This window comes from Cynocephalus volans, chromosome 3 (assembly GCF_027409185.1).
Source record: "Cynocephalus volans isolate mCynVol1 chromosome 3, mCynVol1.pri, whole genome shotgun sequence".
In the NCBI taxonomy this organism is placed as follows: domain Eukaryota; kingdom Metazoa; phylum Chordata; class Mammalia; order Dermoptera; family Cynocephalidae; genus Cynocephalus; species Cynocephalus volans.
Genome location: NC_084462.1, coordinates 82,854,883 through 82,875,991, shown reverse-complemented (window position 1 = coordinate 82,875,991; position 21,109 = coordinate 82,854,883). Strand labels below are relative to the sequence as shown.

At 34.7% G+C, this 21,109-nt stretch overlaps 1 protein-coding gene across 1 annotated transcript in view; it reads right to left on the bottom strand.

Moving 5' to 3' along the window:
* Positions 1 to 21,109, bottom strand: part of RFX7 (regulatory factor X7) — a 137,405-nt gene that overhangs the window by 42,010 nt on the left and 74,286 nt on the right. Inside the window, exons 3-4 of the mRNA XM_063091316.1 lie at positions 11,458 to 11,540; positions 9,884 to 10,006 (exon numbers count right to left, since the gene is read on the bottom strand). Of these exons, the coding sequence (XP_062947386.1) occupies positions 9,884 to 10,006; positions 11,458 to 11,540 (206 nt within the window). The remainder of the gene's footprint in view (positions 1 to 9,883; positions 10,007 to 11,457; positions 11,541 to 21,109) is intronic.

Sequence of the window (21,109 nt, the reverse complement as noted above, 5' to 3'; positions counted from 1 at the left end):
CATTAAATGTAGACCATTCATAAAAGCTAACAATGAAGAGATAACAAGAAACAGGATAATAACTACAAAGGCAACAAATCATAAAGTTACTTATTTCTTTTTGCTGGAGAGCATCCAGGTATCTTTGAAACCTCTCAATATTATTGTGGTTTTACTAAAGGCAAAGATAGTAACAACAAGAATAGATAAATAGGACAACATCAAAATAAAAAACCTGTGTGCATCAAAGGATATAATGAACAGAAAGAAATTTTCACTTTTCATGGTTGAAAGGGTTTTTCAACCCATGAAATGGGAGAAAAATTTGCAAATTACATATCTGATAAAAAATTAACATCCAGAATACATAAAGAACACACACAACTCAACACATACAACATAAAAACAAACAACCCAATTAAAAAATGGGCAAAGGAACAGAACAGATATTCCTCCAAAGAAGAAATGGCTGAAAGGCACATGAAAAGATGCTCAAATGCAAATCAAATCCACAATGATATATCATCTCACACCCAGCAGAATGGCTACTATCCAAAAAACCAGAAAATAATAACTGTTGGCAAGTATGTGGAGAAATTGGAACCCTTGCACACCGTTGATGAGAATGTAAAACAGTGAAGCCACTATGGAAAACAGCACGGCAATTCCTCAAAAAATTAAAAATAGAATTACCATATGAGCCAGCAATTCTATCTTTGGGAATATACCTGAAAGAATTGGAAGCAGGGACTCAAACAGATATTTGTACACTCATGTTCATAGTAGTATTATAGTACTTGCAATAGCTAAAAGGATGAAGCAAACTAAGTATCTATTGACAGAAGAATGGATGCACAAAATGTGATATAGACAATGTATGTAATATTATTCAGCCTTAAAAAGGAAGGAAATTCTGATACATGCTAAAACATGGTTGAACCTTGAGGATGTTTTGCTGAGTAAAATAAACCAGTCACAAAAGAGCAAATATTGTATGATTCCACTTGGTTGACGTACCTAGGTAGTCAAATTTACAGACACAAAGTAGAATGGTGGTTAGGGGCTGGAGGAGGAGGTAATTGGGAGTTATTGTTTAATGGGTACTGAATTTCAGTTTTGCAAGATTAAAAGCGTTCTGTGGATGGGTGGTAGTGACGGAAGCAAAACATTGCGGATGTACTTAATGTCACTGAACTATACATTTAAAAATGGTTAAGATGGTAAAACTTACGTGCATTTTACCACAATTAAAAATAGTAATAAAAAATATTATTGTGATTTTATTATAAGCAAGCCTTAGTGCAAGGTTAAAACAGTATCTTATCTATTTGGGAAGACAAAAACACTATATGGCAGAAAACAAACACTATATGGCAGTATGGAAAAACAGAAGACAGTATAATTAATTTCAAATGCATAACATAAATCAGTGATCTTCAAGTCCCCCTGATATGGGTTGAATTGTGTCCTCCAAATTTTCATGTATTTGAAACTTAATCCCCACTGTGACAGTATTAAGAGGGTGGGAAATCCTATTATGGTAATTGAAAGGTAGGGCCTTGAAGAGGTGATTAGATTGTGAGGACCATGCCCTGGTGAATGGATCAATCTATTGATGTTTTAAGGGTGTTCATGGGCATAGTTCAGATGGCTTTAAAAGGAGAGCTGTGAGACACTCTTTTTCTCTTGGTCAGCCATTCTGCCATGTGATACCCTGTTTTGCTGTAGAGCAACCACTAAGAACAAGGCCTTCATGAGATGTGTTTCCTTGACTTTGGACTTAGCCTCTGAAACTGTAAGCAATAAATATTGTTTCTTACAAATTACCCAGTTTCAGGTATTTGATTATAAGCAACAGACATGGACTAATACACCCCATTAATGAATCTGAATTCTAATGGTCACTTACTTCCTCCATCACCCACAGTAGCTTATTTCAGATGTCAACAAGTAAATTATGGGTAGTGGAATGGGGGTTTGGAAGGAGCCTGAGTCTCTGATGGTATAACAGAGCTGCTGAAAGAAAAATTAAACTCTTTCTTCTTGTTGAAACTGCTGTTACTTGGATGTTCTGTTATATACAAATGAATTTAATCCCTACAGGACGAGTCTGAAAAAAAAATCCACTTTCACTACCTCTCCCCTATACTTCTAACAACTTTCTCTTTCTCCATCCCTTTAAAAACTAGTCTCTATCCAAGGCCTTTACTTACCACCTTTTTATCTTTCAGGGCATTGCAATCAGGTTTGTTCCCCAATATAATATGGGAACTGTTCTGACAATAGATCCTGATGGCCTATTAACTGACCAATAACAGACTTTTTTCTTGTCTTCCTCTTCCTTGAGCTGTCTGAGGCACATGAGACTGGAGTGAACTCCTTTCTCAGATCACAATATATCATGCTTTTTTGTTTCTCTTTTAAATTCCTCATTTTTGGAGAGCTCTTGTTCCTCTGCCTACTCTCTAAATATTGTCTCCTTAATCTTATCATTTCTCACTCTCTGAGATGCTGTTCTATTGCTTGAGTTTTCAGTGACTCTCCATGACCCACACATGTGATAAAGTCTAATCTTCTCAGCCTGGTTTCTGACATCTTCCCCTGAATTCTATGATTACACCTTCTGCGCATGTGTATGCCTGTCTGAATCCCAAGTTTGCTTGGTAAACTTCTATTCAGTTTTTACAATTTAACTTGAGTCACCTTTTCTGTGATGTCTGCCTCACTCCACCAAGTTGAGCTGGTAACTCTTTGTGTCCCATTTATTTACTGGTTTGTTTCTCCTATTTGAGAGCAGGCACAGTGCATATTTAATGCATCGTAACCTAATGACTCAATCTACTAATCAGTTTAGAAAGCACTAATAATTTCTGCCATGATCTCTTTGTCTTTAGGAGTGGTAATGTTGAAGTCTTAATTGCTTTAGTTACTGTAAAAAGTTATGAGTGCCTATGAATTAATTGCCACATATCATGTTAAGGGCAGATAAAAAAGTTAAGGCAGTAAGAGCAGTGCTGAAGTGATAACTGCAAGTTTCAAGATATGGAAACTTGGCCTCACAGACATGTAGTTTAGATGAACAGGTGTATTGGGAAAAAACTTTGATTTTAAATTAGGAGACTTGATTCCTGTTTTTAGTTATAACTGCAACATACATTAGAACAGTTAGTTTGATTTTGGACAAGTCAATATTCTCTACAAATGTGTCAAGTAAGAGGACTAGGCCCTTTCCTACTATAATGATCATTATTCCAGCTCTATTCTCCCACTGCTTTATTACTGCTCTTTCTACTATTATTTTAAAAAGTTGAGATGGGAAAGATAAGAGTAAATGAGGAATCTATGAAAACAGAAGTGGTCAGAAATCAGAAACATGGAGAGGGTGAGAGAAAAGACATATTATCAACTATACCCTTGCTGTGTATCCCCCCCAACCTCACTGAAGCTTGATCTCTACTGTAACAGTGTTAAGAGAGTGGGAAATCCTATTATGGTAAATGAAAGGTGTGGCCTTTAAGAGGTAATTAGATTGTGAAGACTGTACCCTCATGAATGGATTTAGTGGGTGGTCATGGGTGTGGTTATGATGGCTTTATAAGGAGAGTGAGTAAGAAGCTTAGATCTCTCTTGCTCAGACCAACTTTGCCATGTGACACCCAGGTCACCACAGGACTGTGTAAAGTTCCCACCAAGAAGAAGACTCTCACCAGATGTGTTCCCTGGACTCTGGACTTCCCAGTCTCCAAAACTTCTAAGAAACAAACTTCATTTCTTCATAAATTACTCAGTTTAAAGTATACTGTTATAAGCAACAGAAGCAGACTAATGCAACTCTTGAGAGTAAAGCCAATGGAAACAGAGAAAAGAGAAAACTGGGATAAGGGATTCTATGAGACCGACCATACCAAGGAAGGGTGAAAAAAAAAATCTTACCCAAAACGTAGTAACAAACAATAGACAACATATTTAGGATAACAAGCAGACATTACAACTAATAATATAAACTTAAGTGATAAAATCTTAAACCAATTTATATCTTAAGGCATATTTAATATCTATATTTACCTGTCAAATATAAACATAAAATTCGTAATGTTGAAATTGACCACTTTCATACTTTAGTTTGCTATTTTTAAACAAAAATACTTAAAATATAATTAAGACTTAGCAAACGCTATTCTAAAAATTTTAATTTTAAAAAGAGTAGCATTTAGAATGAGTTTCTAGAGGTAATAGGGATTAATGCAAAAAGAGCCCACCCAGCCCTGCAGTCAGAAAACCTGGGTTCTGATTTATTTAAGGCAATCCATGTCTCTGAGCCATAAGGATCTCATCCATAAAGTAGGGATAATCTCTGCTTCTTTCTATCTTATACAGATGTCACAACGTTAAACAATAATACCATACATTTAAGAAACATATAAATTATGCACATACGCTTAGGCCTGAACTTGATTTTAGACAGGTGTAAAACATAGCTATGTTATTTAACTCATAAAGTGCTCATTATTTAAGCCCTTAAAGCAAATATGTTCCTAGAATCTCTGTCTCTACCTAACAAGATTCTCCTAAGAGTTTAATTTATATCAATTAATATAAGAGATATCACAAACTTAGGCAATAAGCACAAAAGTATCAGACTCAAAATTAATGATTATACACAAACTAAAGTGACTGAAACATTCACACTTCTTAAAATATTAGATTATTTTCTTAAAAGGATTTGGAGAGAATATTTCTGTACCAGGAAACACTGTAGCCAAAGTTGTTAAGTTTACAAATCTGAATGTTTGTGATTCCACCCAAAATGAAAGCAAACAGATCTCAGGACTGCTAAAATAGGCCATATGTTATTTAGTAAGAAATCCATTTAAGATTAATGCTTGTATTTCTTCATCATGCAGCAGCAAAAGGCAGCAGGAGCTGTGGTTGCTACTGCCTCTGTTGCTATGTGTTTGCACACACAAGAGTTTCTGGATTGCTATGTGTTTGCATACACAACAGTTTCTGGATTGGTTCATCCCACCAGCTTCTTCTATCAGTCAGATTTCAAGACCAGGGACAATTTTAGAAACATATTATGTAAACCATCTAAAACAAAATGACACAAATGGCAAAAAGGATGGACACATAAATGTATTAGACAGACATCCAGAATGGCTCACAAATATTGATATCAAAGGAGAATTCAAGGCATTGACATAGAATCTTTTTTTGTTATCTAGGCAAAAACTATAATGATATAAAATCATGATACTTTTTTGTATCAAACAGGCTGAAAATCTGTAAAGCAAAACTCATTAAAAATAATATAAGGAACTGTAAGAAACATCATTTTTTTGGTGAGAAATTAACACACTACTCATCTTCAATTGATTAAATAAACAAAGAGGAAGTACGAATTTTTGCAGAAATCAGGAAATTTGAAAAATACAAGAAAATGGATTTAGTGGGTATCAACAGAATCTACAGTCTGATATAAAGAGAATGTCCAGAAATATTACAAAAACTGGTAATCTGTTAGACTGAAATTAAATCTCAATATAAAAAATTAGAAAGTAAGCCACATTCTCTGACCACAGTATAGTAAAACTATAAATTAATAAGAAAGTGTAAAACAAAACAAAGTGAAACAAACTTCCCCAAGCACATGAAAAATTAAAACCAAAATAAAACAACTACTGCTAATTAATTTGAGTCAAAGAGTAAATCAAAACTATAATTCCACACTATTAGAAAATAATGACAACTGTAACAACTCATATCCATACCTATAGGATATAGCCAAAACTATAATCAGAGGCAAATTCATAAATATAAATGTCCATATCTTAAATACAAGAATGAAAGCAAAGCGTTCCACTTAAAGAGTAAGGAAAAAACCCAAGAAAACCAGGAGGAACAAAAATAAAGGCACCTAATAAATGAAAAACAGACAAAAAAAAAAAGCTCATATGTCGATTTGATTTTTTTTTTTCTTAAAAAAAAAAGAAACCAATAAAAATAAACTATGGCTACGTGAAATTTGGGGGAAAAATGAGAAAAATAAAAACGTACAAAACTAGAAATATCAAAAAGTATGTAACAGATACAGAAGATATTAAATTTATGAAATAATAGTATATATAATCCTATGCCATTACATTTGAAAATATGAATGAATTCCAGGAAAAACAAATTACCAAATTAACTAATGAAATAAAACCCTAACCAGAATAAAACACAAAAAATTGTCAAAGAATTACCTCCAACAAAGGCTCCAGACCTAGATGATTTTATAGCTGAGTTCTTTAAAACTTTCAAGAACAAACAAGTCCCATGCTATATAAACTGTTCCAGAGCACAGAAAATTAGGGAAAGAGTTCCAATTCATTTTACGAAGCTGGCCTAACTTTGATATCAAAACCTGACAGAGCACAAAAAAAGAAAATTACAGATCAAATTCACTTGTGAATATAGATGCAAAGATCCTAAATAATACGCCTGAAAATAGAACTCAGTAGTCCATTATAAGATTATAAGATTGATATGAGGAGGACAATCATTCCAGGAATAAAAGATGAGTTTACATTAAGTAATATCTTTATAAAATACAGCACATCAATAGGTCAAAAAACAGCACTGCAAAATAATCTCAACAGATGCCATAAAAGCATTTGATGAATTTCAATATCCATTTCGCATAAAAAAGAAATAAAGTGTTGGTCAACTACAAATAATATATCTTTAATATAAGAGAACTTACTGTAAGAGGAAATGATGCCTATCACTGCTATATTTAAAATCAGAAGGAAAGTCTATTAAACGTAATAACAAAATAAAAACAATGAGGAAGATGCGCAGGATTAACTTTACCCAGAAGTCAAAAATAACAACTGAAAAATAAGGACTAAACAAAATTCAGTAAATATAAAATGTGCAACATAAATATAACAGAAAAGTATGGATTTTCTATAAACCAAAACAAACCCATAGTAAAACAATGCAAAATATACTTTTAATAATACAAATAACACAATTAAAAATTACTAATGAAGAAACTTAATGGGAAAAATAAATGAACTTAATTGAAGGACAAAAAGTAAAACTTTATTGAAGGGCATGAAAGGAAGATGTAAATTAAGAAACATTCTTCTATTCTGAACTTAATTTTACTAAAATAAATTTTCACAGTTAATGTACTTTGAATCAAAAATCCCTTTGGGGTTTCCGTTTTCAAAGCTAGAAAAGTAAATTTCACATGAAAAAATAAATTGGTCATAAAATAAAACCAAGGAAAATTGTGAAAGGAGAGAAGACTAGTCCTTCTAGCTATTTAAAATATTTAATACTAAAATGCCTAAATTGTATGGTACTGGCATAAGAACGGAAAACATAAAGGAAGAAAACTGAGTCCAGAATGTTTCCATAAGATGATAGTTACATTACAGATTAGTGTTAAGAGAAAAAGTATTCAATAAAAGGGCTGGGAGAATTATTTAACAATTCAGAAAAAATTAAAATTGGTTCCCTATCTCATGGCATTTACTAAAATTAATAATGGATGGACTAAAGGGTTATATATGAAAAATGTAATGAAAAATACCTAAGAAAAATACAGGTGAGTGTTCAGCAGCTAGTGGCAGAGAGAAGTTCTTTCTAACCATAATAGCAAGGTTATAAGCTGCGAAGAAAGTAGACAGATCAGACTACTTACAAAAAAATTAACTAAAATTAAATAACAAAGAGCAAACTTGGAAAAACATTTACATTTTAATATTAATTAATGTCTATAATATAAATGTCCACAGTCATTAAGAAATAGACACGTAAAAGACAAGAATGGACATATCAGAAAGAAACGCATTTAGTGAATAATAAAGAAATAATTATATAATGTCTAACCAGTAATCCCAAGTCTAAATTATAATAATCTACACTAAATTATATAGTCAAGGATGTTTACTGTATTGTTATTTGCAACTGCTCCCCCATCCAAGAATCTCATTAACAGTGGGGTCAAATTTGATTAAACAATAACAAGCATATACACATGAAAAGAAGGCATTCTAAAAGGAAATAAATGGAAAAAGTTTATTTTCAGGTAGTGAGATTATCAGTGCTACTTTCCCTCTTTATACATTTATAACTATCTGCCAAAACTTCACTGATAAATACACATTACTTTTATAATTAGAAAAATAACATAAAAACAAACACATTAATGATCATTTTCATAAATACATGTGATTATCAGAATTCAAAAGTTCCAACAAATATAAAAAGCTCAAAGTGGTTTGTAAATTAAACTGTCTTTGCATGCCAAAGCTCCTTAAAGCTTTTTAGTTCTATTAATATCTTAATTTAGCATGAAAATATAGTTAAAAGAAGCCAGTCATTACAGTCTTAGATTTCATCTTCATTTTTTTCCTTCAAAGGAATTTTGATTTTAATTACCATTAAAGGAACTCTTTTCTCACAAATCCATCTAAACATTGCTGCAATGAATTGTAAAAGGTCCATACACAACAGAAACAGCTTAAAATAAAGGTATATTTCATATTAATATTTTTTTCAGTGAATATTTGGAAAAGAATCAAGTTAAGACTGGTTATTCTATGTTAACTTTTTATTCAAAAAACTTCATTTAGGGACTCCAAATAGGAAACTGAATAGTCTAAAAGGCCTTTAGGAAAGGACAAGATTTCTCTAAAAATCTTTACTGACAGGAAGTGCTATTTTGTGTCTAACCAAAACCTGTCCTGTGATTTAAAACTCTTGTTCTTTTGAAAAAAATAGCTATTTTGTTTTCTTTAGACAATATAATTTAGAAATTATTAACTAGCCATTCTTTAATACTTTGATCTACCTTTTGCCTTTCTGTAGTCTTTCTAAATATTTCATATCACCCAAATTATTTAAACCTACATGGCAAATTATGGTTTTATGCAATATATTATCAAACGAGGGAATAATTTGCAGCTTCCACATGCTGTAACTTCGTGGGAACAACAACATACTTTCTTCTTAGCACATGTCATGTTACCATGTTGCGTCTCTTGCCATACCCATATTATGTGCATGCATGTATACTAATTGTGTGCAAACTAGTTCATACTTTGAGCTGCTTATTAATCCACATTAAGTGGAAGTCCTAGATTCTTTGCTTCTTTGAAGTTTCAGAGCGTTATTTCTAATTAACTTAATTTTAATGAAAAATTCACGAATTTCAATACCCAGAAAATTTTAGTTTTTTTACTCTGCCAGAATAAATTTCCTCTTTTGAATCAATTTTAAAAATCTTAAACAGGATTAGATTTAGCACCTGTTCACCTTTCTCTATCTAGAAGGGGCCATGGCCTTTATACTTTTGTTTCCTGTTTTAAATAAATTATCTGTATAACCAAATTTATTTGAGTGTCTAATATTTGTAAGTCACTGAACATCCTTGTCCATGAGTAAACATTGCACACTATCCTTTGGTTGGTACAGAGAAGGATTAGAAGAGTTTGGGATTCATGAAAAGGGCCTTTAAAAAGTCAGAGTAAAACATATGTTTTACTTTGTCCTTACGCACTGACTTATTCATTGCTTTCCACTTTCCTTTTAACCCCAGACACACTCTTCCTGTCATCCTTAAAAGCTGTACAGGAATATTTTTATTTAGCTCTCCTATGCCATTATTCCTCTACCCTCACACATCCCTCAAGTCATCCTGAAGACCTCTGGAGAAACCCTTTTATTCAGTAATCCTACCCATTATTACATATGCTACCACAGATGCTAAGAGCTGGAAGGAATCTTAAGAGATTTCTAAGTTTAACTCCCATATATCAGCTTGATAGTCACCAATGACAAAACAAATCAGCATGGCCAAGTATAGTACTTAATTTTCGAATACATCAGCATGCTGTATCATACTTACTTGTACTCATCATAGACTTCCTGTTTGGGCAATGAAGTCTCAGGATGTTCCTCTAGGGTGTTCCGAATCCAAGAAAAGGCATGCATTTGCTGTGCCCGACTAGACGACATAGCATTCTGATCACTAATTATAAAATAAAAACATATTTTAGCTGAACTAGGCATCAATTCATTGATTATTTTAGAGCCAGGCCTAGATATTTCACTAAAGAACTGTGTGCAAACACACGATACGTGTAAATGACCAAACCAAACTTCGGACATATAGTAGATGCCCTGTAATATATAAATTGTCCACCTATGGTTTTGAGCTATTTTCTATAGCCAGAGTCAGAATGAAGTTACTGACCTTCCCATGGTCTCTAAAGTGGCATCGATGATGGAACACCAACAACATAAGGTATTTGTTTTGGTCAAAATTCCCTCTAAGTGGATATTTGCTTACTTACTTGCCTGTTCATTTGCATACACTTACCAAATCAAGCTTTTAAAACAAAAATTATGGAAAAACTATTTATTTTCTATTGGCTCAGTATTCTCAAAGGATATAAATAGAAGTAACTACCCAGAAATTTTACTAAAGCATTCTGTGCTCCAGAATGGAATTCATACCAGGCAGATCTTGAAAGGACAAATATGCCCCTATAATCCTTCCTGCAACCAGGACCCCTGCCCCAGGCCAACACATACACTAAACATCGTAAGTTTTTTATTATATGACAGTATCATTTATACACTAATCCCATGAAATGGACACCAAAGAGAGCATGAGGGAAGCTGCTCTACTGATTCTGACATCTATCTCAGGTACCAATAAGAATAATTTATTTAATTCCGAAAAAGATACAAAGCAAGTTTCTAGGACATAAAATGATTAAAATAGCTATAAAATTTGGTCTGAGGGAGAAAAGGTCAAAGTAACAGAATTTTTATTCAATTTATTTTTATATAAAATTTTAAGGGAACAGAATGTTAAGGATAACATGTAAATAAAATGAATTTTGAGAAATATATAAAAAGGTAAAGAAACTCTTTAAAGAATAGGATGACTAAATGAACAACTTCTCTCCACATTTTCTAGAAAGAGACTCAAATATTTTTAATGATAAAACTACAGTAAAATCCCAAGCACTTAAAAACCTTAAATTTACAATGAATTCATGTTTTATACAGGTAATTTCAGGGTTTTTTTCCTCCGTTTTACTTTCTGTGATGTGTTTACCCATTACTACCTAAAAAATCTCTTGTACATTATTCCTCACAATACTAACCTGTTTATTCTTTGGTTTTCTGTTCAATTTTCACAATCCCTCACAATGCATAAATATATCCGTCTATGAAACATAACCCAAATTGTATTTTGTAGCATTTACCCAGTTGTACAAATGAATTAGCAAAAACTACAGGTACACAATTAACCAAACTAACTAAAATGATCTGTTGTTTTGTCATTCTGTTTTCTAATAATTTTAGAAATACTGTAAAACAGTAACAACCACAAAACATACACCACATATACATCCTAGGGATATCCTATAAATAATGTAATTATAGCAAAGAGAAGAATAGATATACCTTTTCTCTCCATTGCTGAGACCAGAAGGCAGCTGAAGGTAGAGGTAGAGTTTCTCTAGGTCTGTAAACTTCTCAACTTCTTGCTGGTTACAAAGAATTAAAAAGAAACATTATTTTTTAAAACACTTGTTTTCCCAAAATTTACTAACATCTCTCTAAAAAATACTTACTCTAAATTTTAAAAAGGTAAAATAAATCACCTGCCAAACAAAACAAAACCTAGGCTCTTTTTCCCATCACTAAAATAATGCAGTTAAGTTGTCTGATGTATTTATCATATACAAAAGGTTAATAAAAGAAAATGGACTTCCCATATAATTTTTATATAACAGGTACAAATAAAATCCTAGATCAATACTTAGAAAAAATTCTCATTTTTAATCACATTTACAGGAGGATTGCAGGGCAAGTACCAAGGAGTCAAAAGAAACATTTATTAGTTAAGTCTTAGCCTAATCAAGGCTAAGAGGTTAACAAAATCAAGGCTTTGGTGCTCTGGCAAATTTTCCTTACAACTGAATGAGATGTAAAATGGATGAGATGATTTCTAGGATTCTTTTCTAGTTCTCAAATACTCTAAAAACTGAACATGTGACTGATGATACTACTGTTACCTGTGGATGAAACTGAGTTTAAAAATACTGAAATAAAACCAACAACCTTTTCCAAACTATGCAGATGTAATAATTCTTTGACTTGCAACAGTGGCTGCTATTTAGAGAACCTATTTGTAAGATTCTCTATTGCTACTGTTCTGCAACTATGCCATTTTGTGTATAAATGTACCCTTTAAAATAATTTCTGTACTCCTCTTAAAACTCTTTCCCAGATGAGTTTGCCACCTAACAGCTTCAAATGTGCCACCAATCCAATTATGATAAAAATATCCATAGCAAAATTTTGGTTGCCTAATTCAAACAAAACTCCATTGTAACAGAAAAATGTGGACAGATTAATGGCATTCCTGTTGGCAGAATTTATTCTTACTTAATAAAGCACAGTTTAAACATAAATCCAATATTTGAAAAAGCTTAAAATGATGTAACTGAGCATATTCTTATTCTTAACAGAATTCATCCACAAAAGTTTAGTCTCAGAATTCATCCACAAAAATTTAGTCTTAGAATTCATCCACAGAATGATTTAATCTATCCATTACATACAAATAGCTCCCAAATTTACATTTTTCAATGCCATTGTCTATGGGTATTTTCCAATTAGCTCTTGCTCCAATACCTAACAGATTTACCAGCTATACCTTATATAGCTCCTCCAACAAAGAAAAAACAAATTAGAGACATTCCTTTTTTAATTGCTACTTATCATCACCTTTTTTTCTCTAGTTTCCAGAGTGTTCAGTTTTGGAGTCTCCTTAGTTCTTTCTTCTTGGTGCATTCCACATTAATCCTTAATTTATCCCTCTAACTCTTTGCCCCACACTCTTCCACTCTCTTCATTTTGACCGCCACCACATTAATATAAGTCTTTAGTTGTCTTTAAACAATGAAGGAGAATTCATTTACTCATTTGCTTGTTCATTAATTTTGTTTTCTGTCATGTTCCACAAGTGATCTAAGATAACTATAAAACTGTACTGTGTATTATAAATTATACAAACACTGAGCAATACAACACAGATGAACAACACAACAACAAAGTGCTTGCCATTAAGGAACTTACAATAAAACTTAAATTACTAAGACACCTAACTAGCTGGTTTCCCGGCCTCCAACCTCTCCCCACTTTAATCTGTCTTAAATGTGGTTCCTAAAATACTTTTTGTCAAATACTATTAACATCACCTACTTAATCCCAACAATGCCTATCATATTAAATGCAGAGAAGGTTATGTTATACTAATAAAGTAGTAAATAGAAATAAGTAACAAATAATAATGTATAATAAATAGTAATAACACACTAAAACGTGTGTGTGTGTGTGTGTGTGTGTGTGTGTGTGTGTGTGTGTGTATTATTTCCTGGAACCAATCCCCAGTAAATACTGAGAGATGACTATAGATTAAATAATAAAAGAAAAAAGTTAAAGAGATTGCCAAGGACATTCATTGAACATACACAGTTGTCATTTTTATGAATGCAGTCTAAAACAGACTTTGATTTTCTTAACTAAGAGGGGTCTTCGAAAAGTTCACTGACAGATTGGTATTATCTTTCAATTTCATTTTCTACAAACTTTTTGAAGTACCCTTGTGTTTGCCTGTTTAATATTTTTAAAAAATTGAGTTCACAAATTGATGGTAACAAATCAAAATATAAATCCAGGAAAGAAACGCAAACCACAAGGAATGTTTTAGAGCTTAATAATAAAAAAGGAAGCTGAATCTCTGAAACTGAAATAAGGAATAACATGGTAGGTGATGGAGTTTGGATGTGTTTTCCCCTCCAAAACTCATGTGGAAATTTGATCCCTAGTGTGGCAGTGTTGGAAACTGATTGAGTTATGGGGGCAGATCTCTCGTTAATGGATTAATGCTGTCCCTGGGAAATGGAGGATTAATGACTGAGTTCTTCCTCTATTAGTTCCCGCAAGAGCTGGTTGTTTAAAAAGACCCTGGCACCTCTTGCTTCTTCTCTCTTGCTTCCTCTCACCATGTGATCTGCTTGTATCCACCAGCTGCCTGCCACTTTCTGCCATGAGTAGAAGCAGCCTGAAGCCTGTGCCAGGTGCAGCTGTCCCAGAATCGTATGCCAAATAAACCTCTGTTCTTTATAAATTACCCAGTCTCAGGTGTTCTGTTATAGCAACACAAAATGGACTAATAAGGTAGGTTTACAAATAGAAGGGTAAATCTCCATAGCTACATAAGTGCCAAAGTAACTAAGGACCAAATGAAATGCTAAGACAAGGGCATATTGCTAAAATTCTCATATAGTAGGTATTACGGTTCAAGTAAGCAGAAGGTACATAAAGCCAAAAGATTTGAGTATCTTTTAAATGGGACTCAAGTGACAGCCATCTCCAGGGAGAACACTTCTTCCCATAGGTAAATTCTACAAAAAGTGACCATCATGGTATCATCATGTAACATTTCTCTGGATCACTCAGGTAAGGCAAAAGTTATTATTGATGTTCCTGTATGCTATCTAAAAAGGCCTCAGGTTTCTACTAGTAGTTGGTAAAGGGGAGGGGACATTAGCCAGAAGTATAAGGTTTAGATCCTTCCAGTCACTGTGTTTTTAACTTTTTTCAGCATGGAAAAAAAAAAAAAAAGGATAGTGCTTGACTGCCCAGCAAACATTACGCTTCCAAAAAATTGGATTTCTACTTAATTCTTAAAGATTACAAAGCTACAGCCATATTAACAAAGATGTAGGCCATGCAGAAGAAAAGTCAGCTCTTTAATCCCTGTCTCTCTGCTCCTAGTAACCTTTCCTTCCTTTCTCCCCTAGTATTTACTTTCCTGTAAGTTTGAAATGACTTAAAATAGAAAGCTAGAAAAATCAGAATACTACAAGAATTCATTTGTTTCTATCAGAGCACACCTCTGTGAATTACATCGTTCTTCAAATATAAAGATTTTAATGAAAACTGAGTTTCTTTCCAGGTAATGGTGAGAGATCACCATCATATTTTTTCCAATTCCTCTTTGAGACTATAAAATGAATTTGAAAACTAGCTGACAATGGTGAGGGCATTCTTCATAATTATGAAAGAGAAGTTATCAGAACTCATGATGTGGGCCTTAGTGGCAACTGAGTCCACTTGAGTCCCTAACAAGGAAGAAAACCAAAAACATTAATAACTATGTTTTCCTCTCATACTAAAGGAAGGATAAAACAACTCAAGTGCTTAATGTAGAACAAGATAAGAGTAAAAGGTTCAAAATCCTGTAAATGGCATGGCCTTAGATTATTGCCTATTCTCTACCAAGTGTCTAAAAGAAAAAAGTCAGATTCTGAGATAAGTCTTTACTAACAGTGCCATATCACAAAATAAATCCTATCCTCTAACCATGAAACTTTTTCAAGCTATGATATGTTTTAATTAGATTACTCCAAACAAAATGTTTAGTTTCAATCAAGTCTGGGTCAGTAACTTGAGCTTGGTCATCATTCAGCATTCATTACAGCAGGGAGTTCCGGTCAAGATGGTGGAACAGACGGTTCCCAGTGTCACTCTCTCCCACAAATCAACCAATTTACAACTATAAAAATGTAACATCAGCCAAGCAGGGGCCACTGGAGCTCAGGGGAAGAGGAAGAGAGCTCAGGGGAACCTACAGAGTTCATGAAGGCAGGAAAAACCGTGATGAGAGAAAGAAAAAACTGCTCTGAGTGTTTCAGACCATGGCCACTTTAAGGCTGGAGCTGATGAGCACATAAAGCAGGAGCCAGCAGAAGCTGCAGCTGTGCCCTTCAGATGGTGTTACTTGCAGGCGGCAGGGGAGAAGAGGGACTTGGCAGCCCCCAGGACAGCAAGTCCACTAATAGGGTTCCCGTGGACCCACGCAGGAGCAAGGGGCCAGAACAACTGAAAAAAGGGAGCTATTCAGAGGATGATGAGTCACTGCAAGGGACTGGCGCAGGGCCCGTCCCATGGGAAGTGTTTGGAACACGAGTGATGGGGGAGATGGGCCCACTGGGAGAACACTGGGAAACAGCAAGGACAGCCGACCTGTCCCCCCAATCAGCACAGGACCACTCTGAGGAGACTGGTTGGGAATGGAGAACTGCATGGGATGCAGTTTGATGAAAAAAAAAAAAAAAAAAAAAACAGCTCAGGCCCAGATCAGAGTTTCTACACAACCCAGATCCACCAGGTCTCTGGAGAGCTGGAAGTACCTATTAAGGTCAACCATTAAACCTTGAGCTGCACAAAAAGCCTTCCCTACGGCAACAGCAGCAAAGTGGCAATTTAGCTCAACCAGCTCAAGTACTGGTTTCCACAGGAAGTTGCCCCATTTTAGAAGTAAGCAAAGGACAAAAAATTAGTTCCAGCCCAGGTACATCACCAGCACCTTGGAACCAGCCTGGGAACTGGGGGCTTGGAGCTGGGGACTGGACCCCCCTCCCACAACCAGGCACACCACGCCAGTGCCTTGGGGCCCACCCAGAGACTCGGGGCATTGAGAAGGTGACCAGATCCCACTCCCACATCCAGGCACACCACACTAGTGCCCTGGGGCCTGTCTGGAGACCCAAGGCATGGAGAAAGGGACCGAAGCCCCCTCCCACAACCAGGCACACCATGCCAGCGCCTCGGGGCTTGCCTGGGGACTCGAGACATGGAGCCGAAGACCAGTCACACCCCACAACCAGGCCCACCACCAGCGCCAAGGAGCATGCCAAAAACATCACCTCAATGTGGGTGGCCCACCTCAGCCACCACAATAACTATGGCTGCCATGAAAGCAGCTAGATGCCACAACCACCATGCAGATGGTCTGCTAACCACTGGAGTGCATTGACACAAGGAGAGTCACCAGCAGAGATAAAGAAAAGAAGAGGATGTCTCTCTCCACAAAGCCCATTCCAGAGTGACAGAAGAAGTATCTGCTCTATGATAATATTGGGGGACCTGATCACACCTCTCAGCATTGGACAGATCATCTAGGCAACAAATCAACAGAGTAACCACTATTCTCTTAGAAGGAGAGAAGAAATCTAGGGTAATTAGAGGGGGGAGGGGGTAATGGGGAGAGATTGGACAATGGGCATAAAGAATGATTATGATTTGTAATTATATATATATATAGTAATATTGATTTGATCAACATATGTCAGCATTGAATCCCCAAAATATTTATAATCAATTTTTATTCAATAAATAAAATAAATTAAAATTAAAAATAATTATTAAAAATAATTTAATAATAATAAAGCATTCATTACAGCAAGGATTTGAGGTGAGAAAGCATGCTTTCTCCTGTAAAGCAGGAAGGGAGGAAGGGAATCTTTTTGAATTGCATAAACTTTATACCCACCCCCTCAATGATACAGTATATATCTCGGGGTGGGGGTGGGGGCAGGAGAGGAGGTGTGCCTCTTGTTAAGAATTACTACTTGAGTGAGCTACTCAAATTTATTGCTTGGGAGAGTGTCATCTCTCTTAGAAGGCTCTATCCTAATATTAGTCTGGTTCTTAGGAAGCAGACAGCCTATACCCTAATGTCCCAGATAGCTTTTAGTTCCCATTCAATCACTTCAGCAGTAAGCACATTAAGAGAACTGGCTTCTGAATAAAAACTCTAACCATGAAATAGACTTGGAAAATTAAAAAAATTAAATGATATCACTCATTCATTCATCCAGCACCGAGTACCCGCCTTATATGAGGGTACTTCACAAAGTCTGGGGAAAAATGGAATTGAAAGATAATATGGATCTTTCCATGAACTTTTTGAAGTAGCCTTGTATTTTAGTAACAGGAAGACAGACAATAAAACTTAAAAGTAAAACATATCTTACATGATGATGATAAATGCTATGAAGAAAAAATGTGGGGAGGGGGTACAATTTAAAATAGAGTAATCACAGAGAAGGTCTCACTGGAAAGTGAGAAGGCAAAATGGTTTTTTGCATAATGGCTGAACTATAGCAGAGACTCTCAAAAGAGTTATCATTATTCTTCATTATATCTTACTTTTGCTTTTTACAGGCAGGACAAGAACTGATAGTAAAGAGAGTCCACATTACTAAGAGACAAAAATAGTGTGCTGTCGTCATATATACTATTATGGCTCTCCCATTCCTGTAAAGAATGGCTTTTAGAAGAACCTTGCTCAAAAAGAATCTAACACCGAGACAACAAGCTCAAATACCAGGCATGTAATGCAAATGAATAAAGAACACTATAGGCAAGAAAAATATCTATGTTGAGGAGGTAAAAAAGATGGTGGGGACTGAGAAGATTGGAGAGTACATTTCACGTTTGAAAGAGATAACTGCTACTTACGTTCTACTTTTGTCATATGGAAATCAGACACCTAATTTTTTTCTGTGAACTTTCTCAATCTTGAAATATAACAAGCAATTCAAAATTTTTATAACATCAGTGTGGGCTAAACAAAACACCTTAATGTAATAGATCTAGCCTGTGGGTCTCCAGCTTAGCTCCTATAATCTATCTACAGGGTCAAGGGCTTATTCCTTCCTGGGTCATAAGCACCAGGATGATTGATTTGCTGGGCCAGGTCTGTTTATTATTACCATCCAGACCACACATGAGCAATCATATGTTTTAAAATCCAGGACCTCTGTAATGTACTGTATTTAGATATGGAACAAGTCATATCAATAAGATGCCGTAAGCCAAGATGAAATGACACTAGAAAGGTTATACCTGGGGAAATATTCTCTACTGCAGCATTCCAGATAGGACCCTGGTGAAAACTCAGGTACTACTGAACAGAATAAACCAAGGTAAATAAATAGACTTCCTACAGACAAATTGCTTGCACTGCCTTCTCCTGCCTGATTCTAACCAACTTATAGTATGATAAATTGGATTTTTTACATGAGGTCATTAGTACCTCTGCTGTGATTCTCTTTTTAAGGTTTTAGATTTTTGTAATGAACAACTTATGTGTGCCCATAAAGTTGGTTCTTAAGGTTTATCTGATAATAGGCTTTGGTGCCCACTAAAGTGGAAAAGTTTTTGGAAAACATAGCTTAGGCTGTTAATTTTATTCATTTCCCTGGGGAGACAAACACTATGAGAGTGGGAAGAAGACAGCAGAGTCCCTAAAGAAATACTTAATCAGTTTTCAGAAATAAGATATACTGACTACAGATTCAAGTGTTCTACTACATTCCCTTGCAAGAGGACCCAATTGAGAGTTCTCCCTTGCACAGAACCTGCCTCACTACTCAATTATCTGAATGATGCCAACTGTCAACTAGTTCTAGTAAGTGACACTTCCCCTAGTGTTCCAGAAGGAACAGGCATTCTGGCAACCCCACATCATTTTCCAATTTCTCTCCCCTAATGATAGTCCTAGAAAATCCTACTTTGGTCAACTCTTCTAACTAAATTCTACCCCAATAGAGCTGAGTTAGAAAGCCTATAGACACCTGCGACAAGGAACTCATTAGACATGTTCATTCTTTGACCAGGTGAGTTTACTTGGTCTTCTAGGTGCTAAGCATAGCATGCTCTGTAAAGCAGATGCTTTTTTGACTACACTAAGTCACCAAAAAAGGTTAATACTGTGCTTTTTAAACCTAGAAGTAGCTGGCAATACATAAGAGTCCTCTCTTAGAACACTGGCTGTTTAGAGAGCTTACTAGAGGTAAAATAAAATACTCTTCCTGGGAGCTATAAAATATAGACTTAAATGCATTTAAAATGTTCAGCCTCCCTTATTCCTGGTTTAAAGGCTTTTATTTCTCCAATCGATGTGGAAAATGTAAACAAAGGTTGTCTACTCTTATCTCTATAATCTCACTAGGACTGCTGTTGAATTACCTAATCCATGAGACAGAAATCTTTTTCTCTTCCTTTTAGCTGATATCCTGGCAAGCTGAATGTTGCTTGTTTTAATATTTACATTAGCCCTGCTAAAGGGAACCAAAATACAAGTATATAGCCCTTTTAACCTTTATTTGTTCTAATAACTCCAAAGCAGAACTAGTCAATTTAGGGGACCTGAACATTAGAACTAGTGCTTCCTGGTGATACACACACCGAGAAGGCAGTAATATAAACAGGAAGTTCTTAACATCCTGTTAATTCTGAATGGTAACATGTGGAAAATAATTTCTTTTTCTATTCTAAAGACTTGCCCTATAGACTTTACCAACTGTTTCCCAAATAGTGTGTCCCAGAAGACCAGTTTCATGAAGAAAAAGGGAGAAGAGGAATTCAGAGGGGAAAAAAGTTTGGAACACGCTGAATACTTAAGATTCATGAAATACAGCAAATGATATAGCTTTTAAGACACCTTTTAATCCAGAGTTCATAAAACATATTTCCTTACAGAAACTTTTTATGTATAACATATTAACATCCTGTGGAATTACTACTCCAAGGACCATATTTTGGGAAACACTAGACTTATTTTTCATCCTCCTTTGGTTGACTCTCACCAGACTAGGACTCTTGTACATCAAATATTAGGAATTATTTCCCTTACATTTTAATTATTTCTCTTACATTTTTACCTACTACAGTTGTCAGGTAGTCCAGTTTAATTGAAATAAGATAGTGGGACTCTTAAGTATTATGCACTAAGAAACTTTCATACTCTGCTGGGTCTAGCTAATGCTATGGTGTTGGATACAGCAAAGGTATGATTTTACCTTGACTATAAAATTGATTATAAAAAATATAATTGGATCAGCTTTATAAGTGCATAATGATATTATAGATCAAAAAGTGGTACAACTCATATGAGAAATTTAGTTTAAGATATGTTGGTTATGATTAAAGTAAAAATCAACTATGTTTTTATTGCAAAAGTGCTAAAACATTAACAAAACATTTATTCGTGATTATGCTAATACAAATATTTTCATTAGTCTTTACTAATAGCCAGGCAAAATTTTTTCATAGCTTTAAAAATAACATAGATACAACTTTATATTTTTTACTTCTAGTATGTGAAAAATTTAAAAGAATGATATAGTATATCATAGCTTTTAAAAGCCTGGGCTCTAGAGTCAGACTATCTGGATTAAAAGCCTAATTCTAC